General features: G+C 38.9%; 1 protein-coding gene across 1 annotated transcript in view; it reads right to left on the bottom strand.

Annotated features, from left to right (window-relative positions):
* Positions 1 to 3,906: 3,906 nt before the first annotated feature.
* LOC119243986 (uncharacterized) overlaps positions 3,907 to 20,321 on the bottom strand; it is a 41,475-nt gene continuing 25,060 nt past the window's right edge. The window contains exons 7-11 of the mRNA XM_054695468.1: positions 15,863 to 16,015; positions 13,780 to 13,923; positions 11,808 to 11,951; positions 7,175 to 7,330; positions 3,907 to 4,067 (exon numbers count right to left, since the gene is read on the bottom strand). Coding sequence (XP_054551443.1) covers positions 3,908 to 4,067; positions 7,175 to 7,330; positions 11,808 to 11,951; positions 13,780 to 13,923; positions 15,863 to 16,015 — 757 coding nt within the window. The 3' untranslated portion in view covers position 3,907. The remainder of the gene's footprint in view (positions 4,068 to 7,174; positions 7,331 to 11,807; positions 11,952 to 13,779; positions 13,924 to 15,862; positions 16,016 to 20,321) is intronic.

Consider the following 20,321-nt stretch of genomic DNA (forward strand, 5'->3'; position numbering starts at 1 on the left):
GCCAGGAATATTACTTTTGAAAAAGAAACAAAATAAAGCTAATTTAAAAAAAATACTTATGATGATTTAAAACACAACTTTTGTAAAATAAAAATAAAATGGGAAGGGTTGAAGAGAAACAGGAAAAACAAAAATGGAAGAACAATCAGGTTACAAAATGTAAAATACTGGAACAGAAGTCACCACAGTAATTTTATTTTTTTTTATTTATTTTTTTTATATAGAGGCATGTTTTTCTTTCTTTCTTTATTTGTTTGTTTTTTTTTGTTTGTTTGTTTGTTTATACATGCACTGGGTACAGTCAGAAGCACGGGAGGGTGAGAGAATTCACCAGAGCCAGAGCGGGGTGCAGAGCAGGCAGAAGGACCGAAGTACACTGCTGAGGGGAGCAGCGGGCGGCAGGAGAGGTCTGCGAGCCATGTGGGACCCTCCTCCGGTGGCCGGGGAGCAGCCAGGGATCGAACCGGCGCCGCAGAGGCCACGGGCAGCTTCGCAACCCAGCACTCAACCGCTGTGCCACCAGGGAGGCCCACCACAGTAATTTTAAAAACTACTAAATGCTAAATTTAAAACCTAGAGTTCACTGACTCAACGTTATGACACACAGATGTGGAAATACTAATTAGCCATATATGATGCTTATCAATTTCTTTTTAAATATAATAACATGTAAATGGAAAAATACTATTAGACACATACAATATGAATGAGGAGATCCAGGAAATATGCTGGGGCTGGGGTGTAAATGCCTATATGTTGGTTTGACTTCAGGTTCATGATCAAATAAGTCATAATTCATCATGCCCCCTTCCAAGAACAATTTGGTGTCACCCATGGACAAAACATAATGCCTTTCTGAGAGTTGAGTGCTCCAGTCCCATACACAAGAGATTTCAGAGGGATGGCAGCTTCGTTGTAGTGTGTACAGACTCACAGACCAGTCTCAGCAGTGGACCCTGCAGGGCCCAAGACTTGGCTCCACACACTCTTAAGCTGCATCCAGGAACAGCTGGAAAACCCTGCCTTCAGCAATCACTCCAGATGGGGCAGCATTCATTGAACTGCAGACCTTAATTTCCATTCTCCCCAAAGCCTATTTAGAGGAACAGGTGGTTGTGTTCAAAAACACCATGTCACACAGCATACATTTCTCCTACCATGGGGAACAATACAGACAAACATCGTAAGTTAATTTTACATACTGACAGTTCATAATTCTGTGGCAAGAATTTTTTTAACTCCTATAATTTACTAGTTGCTTCTTTAAGTAATAGCATATAAACAGTTTTTTCTACTCATCAGATCCATTTGACCTTATATAAAATACCATATACCAGTAAAAGGTTTAAAAGTGAGGAAATATATGACTGAGCTTAAACCACACAATGCAGAACATGCATAGAGCAAATACAGCATATTGCAGAGAGCCAAAGGAATCCCAAAGAGCATATAATTGACAAGTAGACTTTCACCAGGGACCCACACAAAACTGTTTAGTCTAAGTGAGAATTAGTATAAAATGTAAAATAAAACACACAGATGAAACTCCATTCACTCAGTGAGCCTTCAGGGGATAATATTCCAGCCCAGTTTGGGCACTGAAATAATAGCAGAGATCAGACCAAAATCCTACCCTTGAGAATGAAGTAAACAGATGATGAACTCGATGTCAAAACATATATCCTGCTAGAGTATACTATAGCAGAGATAAGGAAATTTGGAGGTTTGTAAGCAGGGAAGGCATAAGAATAAGATTCAAAATGGCCAACCCCTCAGATATTGCTGAGAAAGTAGCTTGTGAAGGAATGAAAGGAGCAATCATAAGGATATCAGAAGATAAATCATTCCAGTTAGAATCAACAGCAAGTACAGGGGTATGTCTTCAGGGTGACAGAATGTTGAAAAGGTCAACGTGGTTGGAGCACAACGGAAGGGACAGAATATGGAAATTCTTTTTTTCTAAGATTTATTTATTTATGCATACAATACCTGAGGTGCAAGCCAGAGGTGTCGGGAGGTGGTGAGAGGATTCACCAGAGATAGAGTGGGGAACAGAACAGGTAGACTGACTGAAATACACTGCTGAGGGGAGCAGCGGGTTGGACAGGAGAGGTGGCTGTGCCATATGGGTCACCTCCCTGACCGGCCAGGGATCAAAATCATGCTGCAGAGGCTGTAGATAGCTTTACAGTATTGTGCTCAACCCCTTGTGCCACCAGGGAGGCCCCCTAGAATATGGAAATTCAAGTGACAGTGAGAGACAGAGACTTCAGGGAGACAAAAACTGATCTAAGAGGAACATAAAGTGTAGGGGTTGCTTTGTATTTGAAGAACATTGGCATGTACTGCGGCTGAAGAGGGAGTCAAAACAGAGGAACAGCATAATCTTTGCTATGTCAAAATAGGCCACTGATTTTAAAGAGTAAAAAAGACAGATACTAAGAAACCAAATAAAAGTTTCGGACACTAGTAAAGAGAGCAGATGATTTGGGATTCAACATGTAACAGGATATTGGCTTCGGGATATATTTGGCAGGGAAACCTGACAAGATTGACCATCAGATTCAATGTCAGAAGCAAAAGAAAGAGAAAGACAACAACCGAAGTGACACCCAAAACATTGACAGAACAAGAGATGCCACTAAGGAACCGATACTCTGCAAGAGTGAAGACATGAACAGAAGAACTGGTGTGAGAAACAATATCAGTAATTCAATTGGAGAAAAGGGAAACTTGCATAACAACAACCGTCCATCAAAAAGAATGATATCCAGCAAGGGATTTGATTTCAGTAATCAAGAAAAAAAGATCTGAAGTGGAAATATCATTTTGGAATCATTAATAAATACAAGGAAATAAAAGTCATGTGACAGAGGATCAAGGACTGAATCCTGGGATTTTTATTTTACTCAAAAGGAGGGTGGAGTTGAAGAGCTAGGAAACACAGACTGAGGTAGAAGAAAAGGAAATACATCAGGGACACAGGTAAGTGAGTTCTCCCTCTGAAAATGCCAGACCTGTAATCAAATGAAAGCAATGTTGCAGTAAAGAGATTTCCATTAAGGAAAATTTAGCCTATCAGTCTAAAACAGTATGTGTGGATACAGTGATGTGAAAAATTGGCAGTAATCTTTAAAAAGCAACTTTGGAGGAGGGGTGGGTAAGAAGTTTACTGGAGCGAATTCAAAGTGAAAATAAGGAGGAGGATAGATGTTGCTGTAGGACTTAGCTAAGTAGTATGACAGTGGAGGATCCTGTTCTCTTCTTGTTTTACTGTAGATTCCAACACCCAATAGTGATTATTCAGGACGTTTTATTACTAAAATTTTTCTTAATTACCTCAATGTGGTAATAATTGGTAAACATGGCAGACCAATTCAAAATATTTATAAAATTAAGAAAGCAAGGTTTCTGAAATGTTTCCATTCATGGAAATGAAACTATTCATTGAATCATTCATACAAAGCAAAGTATTTAATGTAAAACAGCTCCTCCACAATATAACTAAACAAAGAAACAAGCAAAATTAAACCAAAACAGCCCCTGGAAATATGGCTGCAGAACTGATGCTACTATACGGTGACAGGAGACAGAGAAAACAGAACAGAGAGGGAGCCCAGATCTACACTAAAGCACTATGAGTGCTGTGATGGTGGGTGTCTTGTGGTAAAGTACATCTTGTGATGTGTGAACCTATCCCACCACACATACAGAGGCTTGAAAAACAATGTTCCCTCAGTGAAATAAGAAAATGTCACTGGACCTCCTCTTTCCACTTTTAGCAGTATTTGTCCGAAAAGACTGAGCCTTCTCATACTTTGCCTAGCACACTATACCATGCTGCTTAATTTCCAAACAAATAATCACTGCTAATATTCCTTTAAAATTAGAGGGAGAATTATGGATTTTACCTTCTGGCTTTCTCATCTGAGTCATATCTCCTGACATCTACATTCACTGGAAGTTCAGCACCAGCCTGCTCGCTGACTTGACCCACATAATCTGGTGAAGACCAGGGATCAGTTTGGCTTTCCTTTACTACATTCTTCTGCAAGCTAGGATCTGTCCTTTAAAAAACAAACCATGTAAAAGTTAATGTTTATTAAGAAATCTTCTGATAAAGACTAATAAAACATCTTTTATAAATACCACAACTTAGTCATTGATTAATTTTTGAAATATTTATGAAGAAGTAAAAATGAAAAGCAAGGAAACAAACCCCATGCTGCAAAGTCAGAAATGCAATCATGATACTATCTGATAGCTAAGAGCACATATATGGCATGCTGAAAGTGAGCACAATGGAGGCTTTGCAGAGGAGGTAAGAAGACACAGAGGGAAGAATACCATTCCACATGGAGGTTACAACATGCATACAAAGATATGGCACATCACAACTATGTGTTCCCAAAAACTTGAAAGTGTAAGATCAAAACACTGAGAAATGAGTGACCCAGAAATTCTGATATATCTTGAAAGCTACACAAGTGTCTAAGTTCACTGCCAAATACTATTGACTCTAGGCAAGAATGTACTAATAAGATGTGTCATGTGATATTGGCCTTTTGTAATGCAATAATGTGCAACTGATTGAAAAATTTTGGGTTGTTGGAAAAGTCATGACATATTTTTTCTGTGTTTTTCAAGCAAAAATGTATCATGACTTTTCCAAGAGTCCAACAGTATGAAACAGGTATAATGGAAAAATTCTAAGAAATATCTCATGGGTGAGAATAGATTAACTTTTAAAACAACCATCTGTTGGAAAGACATCAGGGTCCTGACCAAATAAGTTTTACTTCATCAGGTCTCCACCAAGAACCACAATTTGGCATCACTCATAGAAAAAAAAAAAAAAGGCCTTTCTAATATCTGCGGGTTCGAGTACCAACACCAAGGGATCTAAGAGGAGACTTAGGTGCAGTGTATAAAGTGAGGAATTAAGACAAGAGGTCTAAAGAATAATGAAAATTTGGGAGGACATTAGCATATATAAAAAGTGGCAGTCATGAGACAAAAGATCAAAGCCAATTTTGGGATACTTCAATCCCTAAAATAGGAAGTGGGATTGAAGAAATTGGACAAATATATTGAGGTGGAAGAATGAGAAGTGCACAGCAGACACCTAGTAATGAGTTCTCCCCCTTAAAAAAGAGTCCTGGAGTTAAATGAAGATATGATGTTGGAGGAGAGAGATTTCCACTGAAGAAAATATAGCCCATCAGTGTAAAAAGTATGTGTGGATAAAATGAACACTTGGTGGTGACTGATCAAAGGCAGTTTGGAAGAGCGGTAAGTGGAGAAATTAAAAGTGCAAGTTCAAGAGTGAATATAAAAGAGGAACTAGGGGATGGGCAAACAGTTCTGTATAACTGATAAGCTTAGTACTATGACTGTGGAGGATCCCATTTTCTTCTTTGACTGTAGTTTGCAATACCCAATCATGATTATTTACTATTTTTGTATTGCAATGCTTTTTTTAGTCACATCCATTTACACTCAAAAGTCAACTAAATGGCAAACAATTCAAAGCATTCATATAATACCTGCAAATAACAGCAAAGGTCTCTGGAATGTGTCTATTTATTGAATTGATTCTATTCATTGAATTCATGAATAGAAAACTGAGAAATTTATTGCAATAAGCTTTTCCACAAATAGTCAAAATAGGAATTGGAAACACTACCAAAACATACACTGGAAATATAACTGGAGAATTAAATCTATTTGAAGGTAAGGTGATGAGACAGAAGAGAGAGAGACCCAAAGTTTACAGTAAAGTACTATGGGTGCTTTGGTAGCGGGTATTTTATGGTAACACACATCTTATGAACTATGAAACTAGCACCGAAATCATACACAGGCTTGTAAGCCGTTATCTCTTGCATGAAGTGACAAAAAGCATATTGGGTCCTGTTTTCTTTTTTTTTTTAAGATTTATTTATTTATTTATTTATTTATACAAGAGCTGGGGTACAGGTCAGAAGCATGGGAGTTTGAGAGAATTCACCAGAGCCAGAGCAGGGAGCAGAACAGGCAGACAGACTGAAGACACTGCTGAGGGAGCTGCGTGTGAGACAGGAGAGGTCTGCAGTTCAAATATAAAGTTGGGGATCACTAGCACATACAAGAAAGTAACAGTCATGTTTTTGTTAGAAGACAGAAGATCAAGGACTGAATGTTAATGCTCCTCCTCAATTTGGATAAAAGGAGGATGCAGTTGAAGAGAAATAGGAAACACAGACTAAGATGGAAGAACAAGAAGTGCTTGGGGGGAACCTGATACATGAGTTTAACCTCAGAAAATACAAGTCCCGAGAAGCAAATGAAGAAATTATTTTGAAGGAGAGATTTCCATTATGCAAAAGTGTTCACTCTTTTTATGGATGGCTGTTGTTACGCAAGTTTCACTTTTCTCCAATTGAATTACTGATATTGTTTCTCACACCAGAGTGAACACAGAAAAATTAGGGGATGGACAGTTCTGTAGGACTTAGGTTAGTGTCACAGCCATGGAGGAGACCATTTTCTTCTTCGGCTGTATTTTGCAATACCCAATCAGAATTATTTAGTATTTTTGGTACTACTCTACTTTATTTCAAACCACCTCTTTGTGACATTCAATGGACAACAAAACGGTGGAACAATAAAAATTTATAAAATCTTATAAGCAAAATATTCTGAATGTTTCTATTAATTGAATTTGTAGATCACTGTAAATAGAGCTCAACGTATTTACAGCAACAGATCTCCTCAACAAAGTCACTAAACAAAGCAAATGACAAAATTAAAAAAAAAACAACAAATATAGGACATAGGACTGAAAAATTGAGGCTGAGTGTGGGAGAGTTAGACAGGGTGACAACACAAAGGAGGGGCCTACGGTCTAGAATAAAGCAGTGTGGGTGTGATGGTGGAGGGTATCCTGTGGTAGCATCCATCTGATGAGGTGTGAACTTATCCCCTAAATCATACACAGGTTGTAAATGAATGTTCCCTCAACAAAGGGGCAAAACACAAAGTGATTCTCATAGTTCATAGTTTGGCAGTATTAGTCTGATCAGGGTGAGATTTCTCTTGCCTTGGACTGTCAAATGTATTATGCTGCTTGTTTCCCACACAGTAATCACTGCTAATAATCCTTTAAACTGAAAGGAAAGTTTATAGATTTTACCTTCGGGGAATCTCAACTGGGTCATGACTCCTGCAATTCACATTCACTGGAAGGGCAGGACCACTCTTCTTGTTGATTTGGCCAACAGATTTTGATGAAGGTGATAAAATACTGTTTCGCTTTTTTGCTAACTTCTTCAGGAAACCAAGAACCCTCCTTTAAAAACAAAAGTAACAACAACATATGCAGGAAAATACTTCTTTGCTTCAAAGCCACAATTCTGATACCACGTAATAGTACATTTATGATATGCTGTAGGTGAGCATCTGGGAGGTTTTAAAATGGGGGTATAAATACACAGCAGGTTACCAGGGAAGAAATGGCTCCACACAGAGATTACAACATGAACAATAGGATAGGACACATCACATCTATGTGTTTCCCAAAGATGAAAGGCACAGAACAAAACACTAAGAGATGAGTGCACCCAGAATTTTTTTTTTTTTTTTTTGGTTTAGGCTTGTCAAATATGGCCTTTATTATCTCTAGGTATGCTCCTTCTACATCCATTTTTAATGAAAACTTCTTTCCCTTCATTTGTTTTATTTTATAAATTTAAATTTATTTTTATATTCCCCATACAATGACAACTCCCTTATTTTGACCCCAATCCCTCCTTTCCACACTCCCTACCCCCCATAGAGTGACTCTGGTTCATAGTTGTTTGTTGATTTTGATATTTTCTTTCTTATAGTTATTCTTTTGAAACATATTGAGTGTTACACTGAAAAGCCTATGTTCATTGTTGAAAAGCGTTCGTAAACAAGAAACTGAGAATTCAACGTGTACTGCATATAGACATTGTTTTCTTTAATGTAATAATGCGCATAGATTGAAATCAGTACTAGGCACATATAGTGGAAGAAATCCGAGCAGATCTTGTGTGTCAGACATCATGTATTTATAAAATACATTCTGTTTGAATGATATCAGGGTCCTGTCCAGAACAACAATTTAGCATCCACTCCAGATGAAAAAAAAATGCCTCTCTAATATCTCTGCATTTTAGTGTCATATGCAAGGGGATGTGAGAGAAGCCCCAGCCACGGGCTGAGTGAGTACATGATAGGAATTAAGGTAAGATGTCTGCAGTACCAAAATAAAACTGGGGATTATATGCATATAGAAGGAAGTAAATGACATGAGACAGAATATTCTGAGGTATTTAAATTTTTCCAAAGGAAATGGGCTTTGAAAACAAGTGGGAAAAAGAGTCTGAGGTCAGGGAACAAGCAATGAGTGGGACCATTACTGGTGTAAATTCAAGAGCGAATACAAGGGAAACTCGGGATAGATAGTTCTGTGGCCCTTAAAGAGCTCATGGCATACCATGGTGGGTCACAATTCTTCTTGTTTGACTAGTTTGCAATGCACAACCATGATGACTTAGAATTTCTGTAACATTGACTTCTTTTCTAATTAACTGCATGTGACACACAATGATCAGCAAAGTGAAGGGGAATTCAAAAATTCATATGATCAATAAAGCAAACCTCCCCTGATTGTGTCCGTTATTGAATTTAATCTATGTATTTAATTTATGAATAGATATTGATTAGATATTAAAGTATTGATTGCAATGCATCTCCTCCTCACAGTCACTAAACAAAGGAACTAGAAAAGTAAACAATTTCAAACACAGGATATAAAACTACAGATAGGAGTTTACTAGAAGATGAGCAAAAGGGATTGTGCAGAGAACAAAACCAGGACAGGGCCTAAGATCTACAGTAAGGCAATACTGGCATTGGTGATGGGTGTCGGGCAATACCATACATCTGATGAGATGGGAACATATGGCCCAAATCATACCCAAGATGGGAAAACAATGTTCTCCCTATGAGAGACCAAAACTCATTTGTCCCCATCATTAAACTGTCAGCAGTCCTTATCTATAATGGTGAGATAGTTTTTGCCTGACAACTGCAATGATTTAAAAAAAACACAATCACAGCTAATTTTCCTTGAACCTTCAAGGAAGAGTTAATTTTAACCTGGTGACACTCTCATCTGGTTCATGTCTCCTGCCATCAACATTCACTGGAAATACAACAACAGGCTTCACACCAGCTAGACCCTCAGATACCGATCAGGACACAGAATCACATTGGTGATTCTTTGGTGTCAGGCACCCTACTTTAAAGTGCAACCGTGTACCTCATGGTTTCAAAGAAATCTACTAATAAAGCATAACAAAACAACTATTACAAAATTCCAACACACCCATCTTCACTCATGTATACATTCTTAAAATCATGATGAATTAATAACCATAAGAAAGGAAAATCCTCCCTTTTTCAAAGCCACTAGTACTATTTGATACAATGTGATAGTTTTTTAGTGTACATTTAGGACATGTTGTAAGTGAGCACCAGGGAGGCTGTAATAGTGGGTACAAAAATACAGAAAGACACCAGGCAAGGAGCTGGGGGAGAAACCATATGACATGGAGATTACAAGGTAAGCACTTGATAGGGCACATCACATCAATGTGTTTCCCAAACTTGACAGGATAAGAGTAATACTTTGAATGTTGAGTGCACCCAGAAATTTTGAAACATATTGAATGCTACACTGAAAAGGTGATTTCACTGTGGAAAACTACTGATGCTTAGACAGGAGACTAATAATTAAATGTGTACTGTTCTTTGGCTTTTATTTTTATAATGTAATAATGTGCACCTGATTAAAAAATATATGGGAACATGTACTGGAAGAAATCTGAGAAATTCTTGTCAGTGAAATAGATTTACTTTCAAATATTCAATACACATATCTCGGGAATGACTCAGGATCATCCAAATAAGTTGTACCTCATCAGTTTCCTGTACTAAGAACAGCAATTTGGATTTATCCACAGACAAAAAAAAAATTGCCTTTCTGACCTGAGTGATCTACTACCAGATACCCAGAGAGGAGCCCAGCTGCAGGTGCAGTGAGAACATGCCAGGCATTAAGATAGGATCTGAGCAGAAAAAAAACTTTGGACACCTTTAGCATTTTCAAGGAAATAAAAGTCATGGGACAGAAGATCATGGGATACTTCAATTTGTCTAAAGGAAATGGGATTGAAAAGAAACAGGAAAAACAGACTGAGGTCAAAAAACAAGAAATGGAAGGGGGATACCTAGTAAGGGAGGTCTCCCTCTGAAATTACCAGAGCCTAGAGTCAAATGAAAATACTATGTGGTGGGGGCCTCCCCAGTGGTGCAGCGTTTGAGTGCTGGGTTGCGAAGCTGCCTGTGGCCTCTGCAACACTGGTTCGCTCCCCGGCCACCAGAGGAGGGTCCCACATGGCGAGCAGACCTCTCCTGCAGCCCGCTGCTCCCCTCAGCAGTGTATTTAGGTCCTTCTGCCTGCTCTGCTCCCTGCTCTGGTGAATTCTCTCACCCTCCCGTGCTTCTGACTGTACCCAGTGCATGTATAAACAAACAAACAAACAAATAAATAAATGAAACATGCCTCTATTAAAAAAAAAAAAAAGAAAGAAAATACTATGTGGTGGGACAATGGTTTCCATTGAGGCAGACATTGCCCATGGGTCTAAAAAAGCATGTTTTGTTATCATAGTGTGAAAAATCTTTGTAATCTTTAGAAAGCAAGTTTGGAGCAGGCATGAATGGGCCCATTACTGGTGAAAGTTCAAGAGTGAAAACAAGGGCCTCCCCGGTGGCGCAGCGGTTGAGCGCTGGTTTGCGAAGCTGCCCGCGGCCTCTGCGGCGCCGGTTTGATCCCCGGCTGCTCCCCAGCCACCAGAGGAGGGTCCCACATGGCGCGCAGACCTCTCCTGCCGCCCATTGCTCCCCTCAGCAGTGTACTTCGGTCCTTCTGCCTGCTCTGCTCCCCGCTCTGGCTCAGGTGAATTCTCTCACCCTCCCGCGTCTGACTGTACCCAGTTCATGTATAAACAAAACAAACAAACAAATAAATAAATAAATAAAACATGCCTCTATTAAAAAAAAAAGTGAAAACAAGAGAAACTGGGTATAGATAGTTCTGTAAGCCTGAAAGAGCACATGGGATACACAATTCTTCTTATTTGAATAGTTACAAATACATAATAATGATTATTTGGTATTTCTTTAATAGTCTGCTTCTTTTCTAACCACCTGATGTGACACACAATGGTCAACAAAGTGAAGGAAAATTGAAAAAAAAAAAGATCATTACAGAAATTATATCTTGATTGTGTTTCCTTTTATTGACTTGAATCCATTTACCGAATTTATGAATTGATGATGGATAGATATGAAAGTATTTACTGCACTATGTCTCCTCCACAGTCACTAAGCTAAGGAACTAGAAATCTGAAAAAACACAGAACATACAACTGAAGCACAAGGGGTTGGGAGGAGAATAAAATAGGGATGGGGCCTAGCGTCTATAGTAAAGCATTATGGGGCATTAGTGGTGGGTGTCAGACACCACAGTCACCTGATGAGGTGTGAACATATCCCCTAAAGCACACACAGGCTTGAAAACAACACTGCCTCGATGAAGTGACAAAAACACAATGATCTACATCATTCAACTTTCAGCAGTGTTTGCATATAATGGTGACAATTTTGCCTTGGCCTGACAAAAACAATCACAGCTCATTGTCCTTGAACCTTAAAGGAAGAGTTGTTTTTACCTTGTGCCATTCTTATCTGGTTCGGGTCTTCCGCCGACTACATTCACTGGTATCACAACAGGCTTCGTACTGGCTAGACCCGCAGATTCTGATAAATATGCTGAATCAAATTGGGTTGTCTTCTTCCCGTTGTCAGCAACCCTACTTTAAAAGAAGAAACCATGTAAACCTCATGTTTTCTAAGATAAAGTGTAATGAAACAACTTTTACAAAATTCCAACATTATCCACCTTCATTCACTGAATATTCTGAAAACCATGATGAAGTAATAACCATAAGCAAGGAGGATACTCTTTGCTTCAAAGCCACATGTACAATTATGACACAATGTGATAGTTAAGAGCACATTTAGGACATGCTGTAAGTGAGCACCTGGGACGCTTTATACAGCGGGTAATAGAAATACAGGGGTCCGCCAAAGGCACTGGTGGAAAAACCACTCTACATAGACAATAAAACATAAACAGTAGCACAGGGCACATCACATCTCTGTGTTTCCTAAACTTGAAAGGGAAAGAACAGGAACTGAGAGTTCAGTGTACCGAGAAATTATAAAACATATTGAATGCTACACTGAAAAGTCTGAGTTCACTGTGAAAACTGATGGATGCTTAGACAAGAGACTACTAATTAAATGTGTACTGTTCTTTGGCCTTTGTGTTTTTTTCAATGTAAAAATGCGTACCTAACTGAAATAGTACTAGGAACATATATTAGAAGATCTCTGATAAATTCTCATGGGGGAAAAATATTTATTTTTAAAATATTCCTTGCACAAATCATGGAATGACATCAGTGTCATGTCCAAACTTAGTTTCCCCTACCCAAAATAACAATTTGACATCTGTCATGGACAAAAATTATTGCCTTTATGTCCTCAGTGACCCAGAACCACACATCATGAGAGGAGCACCAGCTGCAAGTGCAGTGAGTACAGGTCGGGAATTAAGATATCTGTAGTGTAACTATAACTTTGAACATCTTTAGCATATTCATGGAAGTAAAAGTCATGGACAGAAGACCTGGGATACTTCCATTTGTGCAAAGGCAATGGGGTTGAAAAGAGGTAGGAAATACAGATTGAAGTCAAAGCACAAGAAATGGATGCAGGATGCCAGGTAAGTGAGTTCTCCCCTGAAATTACCACAGCATAGAGCCAAATGAAGATATTATGTTGAAGGAGAGTGATTTCCATTGAGGCAGACAGAGCCCATGAGTCTGGTAAAAGTTCAAGAGTGAAAACAAGAGAAACCTGGAATAGGTAGTTTTGTAGGACTTAAGAGATCATGGCATACTATGGTAGGTCACAATTCATTGTTTGACTAGTTTGTAATACACAATCATGATTATTTAGTATTTCAGTAATATTGGTAATAGCCTACTTCAAAAGTCATAGGATCATTAAAGCAAATTAATTCAAAAATTCATATGATCATTGAAACAAATTCATATGATCATTGAAGTCTCCTGATTGTGTTTCCATATAGAATTTAAACTATATATTGAGATTCTGAATGGATGCAGTAAGATAGTAAAGATGTATGCAATGCATCTCCTCCTCACAGTCACTAAACAAAGGGACTAGAAAACAAGACAAAACAAGCCAAGAATATAGGACTACAACTGAGTGCACTAGAAAAGGATCACAAAGCATTGGGGGTTAGAACAAAAAGGGAGGGGACCAAGGTCTACAGTAAAGCAGTACGGATATATTGGTGGTTGCTGTTGGCAGTAATATTCATCTGATAAGGTGGAAACATATCTCCCAGAACATACACAGGCTTCAAAAACAATGCTCCCTCTATGCAGTAACCAAATACTTACTGGTCCATATCACTCAAGTATTAGGTGTTATTTGTCTGATAATGGTGAAGATTTTCACCTTGGCTTGAAAGTGCAATATGCTGTTTAATTTCAGAAGAGCAGTCACAGCTAATTTTCCTTGAACCTTGAAGGAAGAGTTGATTTTTACCTTGTGACATTCTTATCTGGTTCCCATCTCCCACCATCCATATTCACTGGAATCACAGCAGGCTTCGTACTGGCTAGACCCACAGATTTGGTTGAAAGCCTTGAATCACTTTGGCTTGGCTTGTTCTGTTTGTCTGAAACCCTACTTTAAAGGAAGAAACTATGTAAACCTCATGGTTTCTAAGAACTCTACTCATTAAATATAATAAAACAACTGTTAAAAAATTCCAGCACTATCCATCTTTATTCATTGATATATTCTTAAAACCATGAGGAAGTAACACCCACGAGCAAGGAAACTACTCCTTGCTTCAAAGTCACATGTACAATTGTGATACACAATGTGATAGTTAGAGTACCCTGTAGGTAGCAACTGGGAGATTTGACAGCATAGGCAAAAAAGAAAACAACAAATACAGCAGGTCACCAGAGAAGGAGTTGGAGGAGAAATCTCGCCACAGAGATTACAATGTAAACAATAAGATAAGCACATCACATCTCTGTGTTTCCTAAGGGTCATGCCTAAATGTTTGGACATGTACCTCATCAGTTTCCCCACCAAAAACAAGAATTTGGCATCACCCATGGACAAAAAAATAATTGGATTTGTGAGGTGAACAGTCCAGTACATACACCCAGGGATCTGAGAGGAGCCATGGCTGCAGGCGCTGGAATGCATTCCAGAAATTAAGGTATGAGATCTGTTCTGTAAAATAATTTATCAGATCATGAGCATATTCATGAAGTAACATTTGAGATAGAAGATCTTGGGAGACTTCCATTTGTCTGTAGGAAAGGGGGTTGAAAACAAATAGGTAAAACAGACTGAGATGGAAGAACAAGATATGGGGGGGAGGACATCTGATAAGTATGTTCTCCCCTTCAAAATACCAGAGCCCAGAGTGAAATGAAAAAAATTATGTTGGAGAAGAGAGTGTTTCATTGAGGCAAATAAAGCCCATCCATCTAAAATGGGATCTGTCAATACCTTAAAGTGGAAAATCAGTGGTAAGCTTTAGAAAGCAATACTAGAGGGACCTCCCTGGTGGCTCAGGGGTTAAGTCTCAGCACTATCCAGCTATCTCCAGCCACTGTGGCCTGAGATTGATCCCTGCCCAGGGAGCTACCCACATGGTGCAGCTGGCCACCCCTCTCTCACCTGCTGTGCCCCTCAGCAGTGTATTTCTGCAGATCTGCCTGTTCTGCTCCCCATTCTGTCTCTGGTGAATCCTCTCAATCCCTACACCCCTGTCCTATACCCCAATTCTTGTATTCATAAAAAAATAAAATGAATACTTTAAAAAAAAGCAAGTGAGCTTTAGGAAAGGACATGTATAGGAAAATTACTGGTGTAAATTCAAGAGTTGAAACAAGAGAAATTGGGGGTAGATCTGTAGGTTTGGTTGGCAACATGATACATGTGGTGGTTCACATTGTCTTTGTTTGACTGTAGTTTGCAATACCTACTCACGATTAGTTAATATTTCTGCATTAGTGTACTTTTTTTCTAATCACATCTAGTGACACCAATTGTCAACAAAATGGTATAACAATTCAAAAAATTCATGTGATCATTTAAGCAAAAGTCTCCTGAATGCATTTGCATTGATTGGAATGAATATATCTATTGAATTTATGAATGGATGCTTAATCAAAATTAATGTGTTTATAGCAATACATCTCCTCCACATAGGATAAATTAAGCCAAACAAACCAGGATAAAGGACTAGAGGAGTGAGTCACTAGAAGAGGAGCACAAGGGATGGGGGGATGGGAACTTTAGGGGGGAGCCTAAGGTCAAGAGCAAAGCACTAGGGCTATTTGGGTGGTGGATGCCATGTGGTAATGTAGCATCTGATGAGTGTGAACTTACTCCCTAAATGTTACACAGACTTGGAAAACAAGGTTCCTTCTATGAATTGACCAAATGCTCACAGGGCACGCTGTCCACCTTTCAGCAGTATTTGTCTGACACTAGTAATAGGTTTTTGCTTTGGCCTGTCCACTACAACAGGCTCTTTCATTTCAGAAAATCAGTCACAGCTAATATTCCTGTAACCAGAAAGGAAGAATAGAGATTTTACTTTGTGACATTCTCATCTGGTTGATGTTTCCCGTCATTGACATTCCTTGGAACTACAGCAACAGGTTTCCTAATAGATAGGTCCAAAGATTTTGAAGACCTTACATCACTTTGGCTTTCCTTTACTACTTTCTTCTGTAGCTCAGGAACCCTACTTAAAAAAAGAAATCATGTAAGTTCATTTTGTTTACGAAATCTACAGATAAAGAATAATAAAACACTGGGCCTCCCTGGTGGCGCAGGGGTTAGGACGCAGCCTGTGAAGCGATTCACACCCACTGCAGCACGAGTTCGATCCCCGGCCAGGTAGCAACCCACTTGGCACAGCAGACCTCTTCTACCTCACCTGCTGCTCCCCTCAGCAGTGTATTTCACTCAGTCTGCCTGTTCTGCTCGCCACTCTGTCTCTGGTAAATCCTCTCGCCACCCCCGCACCTCTGGCCTGTACCCCAGTTCTTCTATGCATAAATAAATAAATCTTTAAAAAAGATTATAAAACCAATCTTGCAATATTCCAAACTTGATCCATTTTCATTCATTGATATATCTTAAAACCATGATGAAATAATAACCACAAGCAAGGAGTATGTGATAGTTAAGAGTATATTTGATACAATGAGATAGTTAAGAGTATATTCATGACATGCTGTAAGTGAGCACCCAGGGGATTTTAAAAGTGGGTACAAAAATACAGCAGGTCATCAGGCAAGGAGTTGAGAGAGAAACCACTCCACATGGCTGTAACAAATACAAGGATATGGCACACGACATCAATGGGTTTCCTATACTTGAGAGGGAAAGAACAAAACACTGAGAGTTGAGTGTTTTGGGAACACATTGAATGCTACAGAAAATTTGAAACATATTAAATGCTCCACTGAAAAGTCTGTGTTCACTGTGGGAAAGAAATTAAGTTTAGACGTGGATCTATTAATTAGATGTCCAGTATTATTTTGAATTTGGCTTTCCATGTAATAATGTGCACTTGTTGAAAAATAGCATTGGGCCTATATAATATAATGGAAGAAAGCCAAAAAATATCTCATGGGTGAGAGCAGATTTAGTTTTAAAAAACACATACTTGGAATGATATCATGTTCATGAACAACTAAGTTGTACCTCATCAGTTTCCCCTACCATGAATAAAAATCTGGCATCACCCATGGACAGAAAATGACATTCTGGGATCTTTGTGTTCCAGTACCATACACCAAGATAGCTGAGAGGGGCCACAGGCACAGGCACTGCGAATGCATTCCAGGATTAAGATAAGAGAACTGCAGTGTAAGTATAAATTTGGGGGTCATCAGCATATACAAGGAAGTAAAGGTCATAGGAGAGAAGACCATGAGATAAATTAATTTGTCTAAAGGTAAAATGGAGTTGAAATGAAATAGGAAAAACAGACTGAGATGGAAGAATAGGATATGTGAGGGGGACACCCAGAGAGTTCTCCCTCTGAAAATAACTTTTGAGTGTCAAATGAAGAAATGATGTTGGAGGAAAGAGATTTCCATTGAGGTTGATATAGCTCCTGGGTTTAAAAAGGTATGTGTCAATTCCTTAAACTGAAAAATCAGTGGTGACCTTTCGAGACCAATATTGCAGGATGGGTGATTGGGAAAATTACCAATGCAAGTTCAAGAGTGAATTCCAGAGAAAGTGGTAGATAGTCCTGTAGTTCATATTAGCTAAGTGGCGTGACCAGGTAGATCCATTTTCTTCCTGTTTGACTGTAGCCAGCAAAACCCTGTTATGATTATTTACATTTTTCAGTACTCCCTCTTTCTTTTTAAATCACCTTCCTGTGACCCTCAGTTAAAACAAAAAAAAGACAATAAAAATTTAAAAGAATTCATAAAATCACATCAGCAAAGACTCTTGAAAATGGTCCAATTTACTGAATACAACTTAAGTATTCAATCTATGAATAGACATCTATGAAACAAATCATTTCTTTTGAATACAGCTCCTCTCCAAATCCCTAACAAAAAACTGGCAAACATAAAAATAACGAGAATATAGGACTGAAGAATTCAGGCTACCAGGGAGAGAATGTAGGAGGGATGTGAACACATAGGCATGGGGGCCAAATATTCTAGGATAGAGTGCTATGGATGCTTCCGTGGTGTGTGTTGTGAAGTAACATACATCTCAAGCAGTATGAAACCATAAAAAAAAAGAAGTATGAAACTGTGCCCTAATTCATACACAAGCTTGTTCCATGCCCCTTCTATGAAGAAGCCAAAAACTGAATGGCCCACATGATTCACCGTTCAAAATTATTTGTCCTAAAGAGTAAGATTTTTCTTTGCTTCTCCCGTTCACTACATTATCCTGTATGATTTGCTTAAAAGCAATGACTGGTCATATTCCTTTGATATGAAAGGAAAATTTATAGATTTCACCTTGTGGCATCTTTTCAAATCTCCTGTCCTCCACACCCACAGCAAGTGCAGCTGTTCTCGTCTTCTCCTTATTCCCTGAGAACACAACAGCGGCCTTCACACTGGCTACATCCATAGATTCTACTGAAGACCATGAAATACTTCCATTTCCCTTACTCCCATGTTAAGCAAGCCAGAACACCTATTTTTTTAAAAAGGAAACTTTGAACATTTAATATTTTATAATATCTCTACTTATAATGGTGAATGAGAACTTTTGTAAAATGCCAACTCTTACCTATCTTCATTCATTGATTATTCTTAAGATAGTGATAAAGTCACAACCATAAGCAAGGAAACACATTCCTTGCCTCAAAGGCATGCGTATAATTTGGATTCAATCTGAGGGTAATAGTACAATATATGACATCCTTTAAGTGAGCACAGGCAGGCTTTTTTTTTTTTAAGATTTATTCATTAATTTATGCAAGCACTGGGTACAGTCAGAAGTGCGGGAGGATGAGAGAATTTACCAGAGCCCGAGCAAGGAACAGAACAGGCAGACTGACAGAGTACACTGCTGAGGGGAGCAGCGGGCATGGCAGGGGAGGTTTGTCACGCATGTGGGACCCTTGCCAGTGTTCGGGCATCGAACCAGCACTGCAGAGGCTGTGGGCAGCTTCGCAGGCCAGCGCTCAACTGCTGTGCCACCAGGGAAAGCCCAGCACAGGCAGGTTTTAATGAGGAGGTAAGTTACCGGGGGAGGAATCCATTCCACAGAGATTACTGAATGAGCCCAACACAAGGCACATGTATCTAAGTGTTTTCTAAATGTGAAAGGCAACGAATAAAATACTGAGAGAGGGATTGGTCTAGAAACTTTGAAACATCCTTACTGTTATATTTAAAAGTCTGAGTTCACTTCCTTCGTGTTATGACAATTAATATAGAGAACCAGGAATTCAATGTATAGTACACTTTTAGCTTTGATTTTAAAAATAATTGGTGCAACTCATATTGAAAAAAAAAAACTAGTAACAACAAATGTTGGCGAGGATGTGGAGGAAGAGGAACTCTACTACACTGCTTGTGGGAATGCAAACTATACAAACACTATGGAAATCTGTGTGGAGGTTCCCCATACTACTAAAATGGAGCTTCCATACAATCCAGTAATTCCACTCCTAGGAATCTACCCAAAGGACACAAAAACATTAAATCAAAAGGACACGTGCACCCCAATGATTACTGCAGCACTTTTTGCAATAGGTAAATTATGGCAACAACACCCAAGCCCAAAATAGATGACTGCATCAAGAAGATCCAGTCAATCCAAAATATAGACTAATGCCATTTGCAATCACATGGATGGAGCTGGAAGGGATTATACTCAGTGAAATAAGCCAAAAAGAAAAAGAAAAATAGCAGATGGTTTCACTTATAGGAGGAATGTAGAGGATCCAAATAAGATATGAGGAAAAAAAAGGTAATTATAATAAATCAAAAATTAAAACCAAGGGCCTCCCTGGTGGCACAGTGGTTGAGAGCTGGGTTACGAAGCTGCCTGCTGCCTCTGTAGTGCTGGTTCAATCCCCAGCCACCGGGCAAGGGTCCCACATGGCATGCAGACCTCTCTTGCCGCCCGCTGCTCCCCTCAGCAATGTACCTCGTCACTCTGTCTCTTTAACTCTCTGCTCTGGCTCTGGTGAATTCTCTCACCCTCCCAGGCCTCTGACTGTACCCAGTGCTTGTATAAATAAACAAACAAATAAATAAATAAATCTTTAAAAAAATTAAAACCAAGAAGCAACTATAAATCAGAGACATTCTGCAGGGAAGGAGAATGGAGAAAGATCAAAACAGTGGTGGGAAGAGCACAAGGGACTACGGTGATGGTACATGGGTGAATTGGTGGTGGGAACTTCAGAGGGACAACACCTGAGAGAAGAAAGCATACATTGTACAAAAATGAAGAATGATGTAAAACATATATTAAAAGAAAGAATAAACCAGAAGGCATATTAAAGAAATTACTGAAAATGTAAAAACAAAACAAAACAAAAAAGAAATGCC

The sequence above is a fragment of the Talpa occidentalis genome, unplaced genomic scaffold (genome assembly GCF_014898055.3).
Source record: "Talpa occidentalis isolate TD23 unplaced genomic scaffold, MPIMG_talOcc4v2.1 talOcc4.14, whole genome shotgun sequence".
In the NCBI taxonomy this organism is placed as follows: Eukaryota; Metazoa; Chordata; class Mammalia; order Eulipotyphla; family Talpidae; genus Talpa; species Talpa occidentalis.